Source organism: Papio anubis, chromosome 16 (genome assembly GCF_008728515.1).
Source record: "Papio anubis isolate 15944 chromosome 16, Panubis1.0, whole genome shotgun sequence".
Taxonomy (NCBI): Eukaryota; Metazoa; Chordata; class Mammalia; order Primates; family Cercopithecidae; genus Papio; species Papio anubis.
In genome coordinates this window covers 55433159-55440862 of record NC_044991.1, presented here as the reverse complement: position 1 = coordinate 55440862, position 7704 = coordinate 55433159, and the positions used below count along the sequence as shown (strand labels likewise).

Sequence of the window (7704 nt, the reverse complement as noted above, 5' to 3'; positions counted from 1 at the left end):
AGGCTGAGGCAGGAGAATCGCTTGAACCCGGGAGGCGGCAGCTGCAGTGAGCTGAGATTGTGCCATTGCACTCCAGCCTGGGCGACAAGAGCAAAACTCTGTCTCAATAAATAAATAAATAAATATTGGTACTGACCATTGCTTCAGCCTAGACCTCTCTCCTGAACTCCAGACATACATCCAAATGCCTGCTCAGGTTCTTCTTGGATGTGTAGTGGACATCCCAAACATGACAGGTCCACGCTGAGCCCCTGCTCTTCCCAACTCAAATCAGTGCCACCCTCAGGTTCCCATGCTACCTGATGGCACCTTCATCCTCCCCATTGCTCAAGCCAGAAATCTTGTTTTGTTTCTGTTTTTGTTTTTGTTTTCGAGACAGAGTCTCACTCTGTTGCCCAGGCTGGAGTGCAGTGGCACTATCTCAGCTCACTGCAACCTCTGCCTCCCTGGTTCAAGTGATTCTCCTGCCTCAGCCTCCTTAGTAGCTGGGACTACAGACACTTGCCATCACGCCTGGCTAATTTTTGTATTTTTTAGTGGAGACAAGGTTTTGCCATGTTGGCCAGGCTGGTCTCAAACTCCTGACCTCAGGTGATCCCCCAACCTTGGCCTCCCAAAGTGCTGGGATTACGGGCATGAGCGACCGCGCCCAGCCCAGAAATCTTTTTTTTTTTTTTGAGACAGAGTCACTGTGTCACCCCGGCTGGAGTGCAATGGTGCTATCTCAGTTCACTGCAACCTCCACCTCCCGGGTTCAAGTGATTCTCCTGTCTCAGCCTCCCGAGTAGCTGGGAATACAGGCATGAGCCACCGCACTCAGCCCGGCCAAGAAATATTGAAGTCATCTTCGACTCCTCTTTTTCTTTCCCACTCACATCCAATCCATTAGCAAACCGCAGTTGGTACCTCCTTTAAAATGCACCAAGAATCAGGTCACTTCTCGACGCGCACATCGCACTCACATTACTCACGAGGATTGTTGCATAGCCTCCTCCCTAGTTTCCCCACCGTTTTTTTTTTTTTTTTTAGAAGGTGTCTTGCTCTGTCGCCCAGACTGTAGGGCAGTGGCACGATCTTGGCTCACCGCAACCTCCGCCTCCCAGGTTCAAGCGATTCTCCTGCCTCAGCCTCCCGAGTAGCTGGGACTACAGGTGCGCACCACCATGCCCGGCTAATTTTTTGTATTTTTAGTAGAGACGGAGTTTCACCATGTTAGCCAGGATGGTCTTGATCTCCTGACCTCGTGATCCGCCCACCTTGGCCTCCCAAAGTGTGGGGATAACAGGCTTGAGCCACCATGCCCGGCTCCCCGAGTCTTTTCACAGCACTATATCCAAAGTTATCGTGAGCTGGCTCAGAACTCCCTCTTATTCCCCCATTTCATTTGGAGAAAAAGCCTATGAGGTGCAGTCACATGTTACCTTTCTGATCTCAGGAGTTCAGTCACTCTGCACCAGCCCTACTGGCCTCCTTGCTCTTTAAACATGCCAGGCGCATTCCTGCCTCAGGATCTTGGCACTTGCTGTTTCCACCCCTCCATTGTAGGCAGAATGCTAAAGTAGATCCCTGAAATTCTCCCCCCCTGCCCCCCGGTATCTTTCTGTGGATTATACAATGATTACCCTTGCGTAATCTTTTCCAGCTTCATGTGGGTAGAACTCATAACTTTTTTTTTTTTTTTTTGAGACGGACAGAGTCTCACTCTGTCACCCAGGCTGAAGTGCAGTGGCGTGATCTTGGCTCACTGCAACCTCCACCTCCTGGGTTCCTCCACCTCCCGAGTAGATGGGACTACAGGCTTCCACCACCGCGCCTGGCTGTATTTTTTTTTTTTTAGTAGATACAGGGTTTCACCCTTTTGACCACGTTGGTCTCGAACTCCTGACCTCAAGTGATGGCCTTGAGGTCCGCCTTGGCCTCCCAAAGTGCTGGGAGCCACCGTGCCCAGCCAACCGCACTCCAGCCTGGGCAACGGAGCGTGATTCAGTCTCAAAACAAAAGCAAAAACAGGCGTGAGCCACTGTGCCCAGTCAACTTTCTTCTAAACATTAGAAAAATATGACAAAAGTGACAACCATGACTATACTACGTTATATGGCAAAGGTGAGGGGATTTTGCAGATGTAATGAAGACACCTAATCAATTTGATCCAGGTGGGTCTGACCTAATCAGGTCAGGTGCCCCTTAGAAAAGGACTCCCTGTATGCTTAGACTTGAAGCAGCAGAGACTGTCTCTGTTCCTGACCTTGAAGAAGCAGGTCACCACGAGTTTGACAGCTGCAAGGAAATGAATTCTGCTAACAATTACCTGGGCTCCGGAAAGGAATGCAGCCTGGCTGACACCCTGACCGCAGCCCCAGAGCAGAAGACCCAGCTAAGCCATGCCTGGCCCAATGTAATAAGCAAATGTTGTTTTAAGCTGCCAAATTTGTGGTAGCTTTTTTGTTTTTGTTTTTGTTTTGAGACAGACTCACACTCCGTCACCCAGGCTGGAGTGCCGTGGCGCCATCCTAGTTCACTGTAGCCTTGAACTCCTGGGCTCAAGTGATCTCCCTGTCTCAGCCTCCCAAGTAGCTGGGACTGCAGGTCCATGCCAACAAACCCAGATAATTTTTTAAAAACATTGTATAAGGCCGGGCGCGGTGGCTCAAGCCTGTAATCACAGCACTTTGGGAGGCCGAGGTGGGTGGATCACGAGGTCAGGAGATCAAGACCATCCTGGCTAACACGGTGAAACCCTGTCTCTACTAAAAATACAAAAAACTAGCCGGGCGTGGTGGCGGGCGCCTGTAGTCCCAGCTACTCAGAGGCTGAGGCGGGAGAACGGCGTGAACCCGGGAGGTGGAGTTTGCAGTGAGCCGAGATCGGGCCACTGCACTCCAGCCTGGGCCACACAGTGAGACTCCGTCTCAAAAAAAAAAAAAAAAAACCATTGTATAGAGTCTGGGTCTCCCTATGTTGCCCAGGCTGGTCTCTAATTCCTGGGCTTAAGTGATCCTCCCGCTTCAGCCTCCCAAAGTGCTGGGATTACAGGCATAAGCCACTGTGCCTGGCCTGTGGTAATTTGTTATGCAGCAATAGAAAGCTAATGTCCCCTCAGACATCTGCACGACTTATTTTCTCTTCTTCACAAAGAAGTCTACACTGACTACCCTCGGTGAAATTGCAACAGGTCTCCCTTTTATCTCTGTAGCACTTACTAATCTACTGCAATATGTGTGTTGTTACTGAAGTCTGTTTATTGTTTATATTTGTTCCTAACTAACTGAAATGTGTTTGTTGTTTAACATCTCTCTTCCTCCACTAGAATATAAGCCCCATGAGGGCAGAGGTTTTTGTGTTTTGTTGCTGCTGTTTCCAGGCATTTGTAATGGGGCCCAGAGCATCTTCAGAAGAGGAGTTGTTGAACAGGTGAAGGGATGTGGCCCATCTGGCGGACATAAAACTATGGTAATTTATGCACATGTGTTAGCTTAAGTGAGGTCATCGTGCCCACAGAGCAGGTGGGAGGCCTCTCTGGGCCATGGCTGGGTCAGGCCCTTGGCCTTCTAGGCCTGGAATGCCAATAAGTTAATCTGGGTGACAGAGGACTGGCTGCTGATTTGTAATGCAGGTCAGCCTGACCGGCTCCTGGGTGCCAGACAGCTCATGCCAGTGACTCATGCCAGTGACTAGGGTCAGATAGGCTCTGTGACCCGCTTGGCCTTATCAGTCCTTCACCTTCCTCAACAAGAGGGCAGGAGAGTCTGGAACTGTCCCATTCTCCTCTCCCAGGGGTCGGGACCGGCCCACCACTGAGGCTGGTCTCTCACAGTGCTCTCATTTCTTCCATTCTGCCTCAGGCTGCGTTCCCTAGGGAACAGACAGAGGTGGTTTCACAAAGAGGGTTTTTATTACAGAAGGCCCTGGGGACCCACACCTTTGGGAGGGAGGGGACAAAAATAGGAGTGGGCAGAGGGAGAACTGCTATGCAGACCTCAGCTGACCCCATAGGGAGCTCTGGAGCCAAAATGCTCCTTCAGAGTTATCCTGCATTTGGGCCAAAATGGAACAGTCATTGCATGTGGGCCACCTGGGAAGGGTGTGACCCTGGGCCAGGCGGCTCTCTGCAGCTGAAGCAGGCCCTAGAGGAGCTACCCCTGAGGGCCACCTGCAGACAGCACTCCCAGCAGCTGGGTGGCAGGTGCTTTCACAAAGGGAGAGTTGAGCAGCGCCTTTCCTTCCTTATTCATGATATCTAGCAATACCTCTCCCACTGGGGTAATCCATCTTTTCTTTTAATTATTTTCCTTTTGAGATATATTAAAAATACAAAAAAAAAAATTTGTTTTTGAGATGGAGTCTCACTCTGTCGCCTAAGCTGGAGTGCAGTGGCATGATCTTGGGTCACTGCAACCTCCGCCTCCTGGGTTCAAGTGATTCTCCTGCCTCAGCCACCTGAATAGCTGGGATTACAGGTGCCTGCCTCACGCCTGGCTAATTTTTGTATTTTTGTATTTTGTATTTTTGTATTTTTAGTAGAGATGGGGTTTCACCATGTTGGCCAGGTTGGTCAACTACCACGCCCGGCCAAAAAAATTTTGATGTAGAAAACGAAAGAAATGTAATTACAAAAAAGAACAATTATAGGGCCAAGTGCAGCAGCTCACGCCTGTAATCCTAGCACTTTGGGAGGCCAAGGCGGGCAGATCACCTAAGGTCAGGAGTTCGAGACCAGCCTGGTCAACATGGTGAAACCCCTTTCTCTACTAAAGATACACAAATTAGACAGGCGTGGTGGTGTAGGTCTGTAATCCCAGCTACTTGGGAGGCTGAGGCAGGAGAATCACTTGAAACCAGGAGGCGGAGGTTGCAGTGAGCCAAGATGGCGCCCGCCATTGCACTCCAGCCTGGGCAACAGAGAGAGACTCCATCTCAAGAAAAAATACATATATATATATATATATATTTATATTCAGATATCAAAATGTTAAAACTTTTTTTTTTTTTTTTTTTAAGACAGGGTCTTGCTCACGCTCTGTCACTCTGGCTAGAGTGCAGTGGTACCATCATACTCACTGCAGTCTTGAATTCCCAGGTTTAGGTGGTACTCCTGCCTCAGCCTCCCAAGTAGCTGCGACTACAGGAGCGCACCATCACGCCCAGCTAATTTTTGTATTTTTTGTAGAGCTGGGGGTTCTCACTATGTTGCCTAGGCTGGTCTTGAACTTCTGGGCTCAAGCAATCTGCCCACCTCAGACTCCCAAAGTATTGGGATTACAGGCATTAGTTATGGCGCCCAGTCAAAACACATTTTGGTGGTGTCAAAATGTGCTTCTTTATTAACCATTAGATAGCAAGATCTGGTGGTCCAATAACTGTGATAATTTTGAAGATATAATCTTCAAATCTAAACAGTATATAGATGCATTTGTGACAGCTGTGATAGGAAGTTATCTGTTATTTCGATTTGTGACAAAGCTACAGGTATTGCTAATTCCGCTGTGATTTGTTGCCTAATTTATAGTGAAAGGAAAGGTGGAGTATCTGTTACAGATTAGAGACAGATGTGATCGCTTCCTATCTAAGTTCCGGGTGCAGGGAAGTGGGTGTTGCTGTGTGGTGAGGGTGAAGACGTTTTCCAGAAATTTGGGTTTAGGAAGAGGAAATGTTCCTAAAAGAAGGGACAAGGATCCACATACGTGGTGGGCCAAGAGGGTGGGTAGACCCTGCCGGAGCCTCCTCCAACCTGGAGGGCTCCCAGTGTCCACTTTCCCTGCCCCAGCCCCCCTCCTCGAGGTACTGGGAGGCTGGATAAAGTCCTCGGCTGGGCTACACCCCACCTCAAATTCTCCCTGTCCCACCCTAGTGGCCCAGGCCACCCTGGCCTGCTCCCTTCCGCAAGGCACCTCACCTTCTGTGCCCAGACCATTAGCCAACGCGGTGACCTTGACCCGGGCCCAGGCCCTGCTAATGAAGAGGCAAGCCCGTACACACTCAGCCTGACCCACGGCGGCCCTCTGTGACCAGTCATACTACCAACCTCTTAAACAGAGCTCCACCGACGCAATGCCCAAGCATAAAAAGGCCAGGCCGGAGAGCCCGCCACCAGTCACCGACCCTGGACCCAGCGCACCCGCACCATGGCCGGCCCCAGCCTCGCCTGCTGTCTCCTCGGCCTTCTGGCGCTGACCTCCGCCTGCTACATCCAGAACTGCCCCCTGGGAGGCAAGAGGGCCGCGCCGGACCTCGACGTGCGCAAGGTAAGTCCCCAGCCCTGGTCCCGCGGCGCTCCGAGGCGGGAGGGACCCGCTGCCACAGGGGCGCGCCCCGCTCCGGCCTCGCCTGAGAACCCCAGGAGCTGAGTGGATGTTGACGCTCCGCCCTTGACCGCGGTCGAGGCCCAGAGGGCGACCCAGCGCGCCTGCAGCCACGCTGTCCCGCCCGAACTCCGAGCCCCGGACCCCAGCATCCTCGCCCCGCGCACCCCGCCCGACCTCGCAGGGTCCTCCGAGTCCCCACCACCACCCTGGCTCCTGCTTCTCCCACTCACCCCGCCCGTCCCCGCAGTGCCTCCCCTGCGGCCCCGGGGGCAAAGGCCGTTGCTTTGGGCCCAATATCTGCTGCGCGGAAGAGCTGGGCTGCTTCGTGGGCACGGCCGAGGCGCTGCGCTGCCAGGAGGAGAACTACCTGCCGTCGCCCTGCCAGTCGGGCCAGAAGGCGTGCGGAAGCGGCGGCCGCTGCGCCGTCTTTGGCCTCTGCTGTAGCCCGGGTGAGCAGGGCGAGGCGCGCTGGGGCCAGGGGGAGGCGGGCGGGGACGCGGCCGGGGGTCTCCTGACCCCACCTCTCCCTCCAGACGGCTGCCACGCCGACCCTGCCTGCGATATGGAAGCTACCTTCTCCCAGCACTGAAACCTGATGGCTCCGAACACCTTCGAAGCGCGCCACTCGCTTCCTGCATAGCCACCCCAGAAATGGTGAAAATAAAATAAAGCAGATTTTTCTCCTCCAACTCGACTCGTGTCTAAGTGCCAGAAATGGGACGGGGAGGGGGCATTGCGTGACTGTAAGATCGCGCCCGTTGGACCTGTGGCTTGTTGCACTCAGAGCAGAAATTCAGAGCTGGCCAAGGAAGACGTGTCCCGGCTGCCCGAGGGGACAGAGCGGGTGTTGTTCTGGCTGCCACCATCCTGGAGGGGCTGGAAGAGGGAGGGGCACAAAGGCTCTGAGGACGTGGGAACAGCCCCAGCTCCCCGCTCCCAGCCTGGGCTGAGGCCTACAGCAGGCTGCACTTCCGGGGATCTTTCAAAATCGAAAAGACGAGGATGATGGAGCAAATCCAGACAAGGGTCTGAGCGGGATGACGACGGGAAGTGGTCAGTGCACACTGAATGGCTTCCTGACCCCTGAAAGGAGGCTTGAGCCACACTTAGAAGTTGAGGGAGCAGAGCGGGCCTGGGGAGAGGGGGTCCTGGGGAGCAGCTGAAGGGCCACCATGTTTCCTAGGAGCTGACCCCAGGAGGCCACTGGCATGCTCAGAAGAGGAGCCCAAGCTGCGGGGACTGGGCTTGAATGCCTGCATGACTCTCTCTGGTGTCCCCAGGGCTGGGTCTGACCTGGCAGCCCTACTCCTGCCTGTGCGATAAAACATGTCAGGGCTGGGGACCTCACAAGCGGACAGCGGATCTTGAGAGTCCAGGGCCACAGAAATGACAGGAACAAAGA

The 7704-nt window shown here is 53.2% G+C and overlaps 1 protein-coding gene across 1 annotated transcript; it reads left to right on the top strand.

Moving 5' to 3' along the window:
• Positions 1 to 5521: 5521 nt before the first annotated feature.
• On the top strand, positions 5522 to 6991 carry OXT (oxytocin/neurophysin I prepropeptide). Its single transcript, XM_017945525.3, has 3 exons — positions 5522 to 6242; positions 6550 to 6751; positions 6836 to 6991. Exons 1-3 carry the CDS (start codon positions 6123 to 6125, stop codon positions 6889 to 6891), a joined length of 378 nt encoding a protein of 125 aa, XP_017801014.1. The 5' UTR covers positions 5522 to 6122; the 3' UTR covers positions 6892 to 6991.
• The last annotated feature ends 713 nt before the right edge of the window (positions 6992 to 7704 follow it).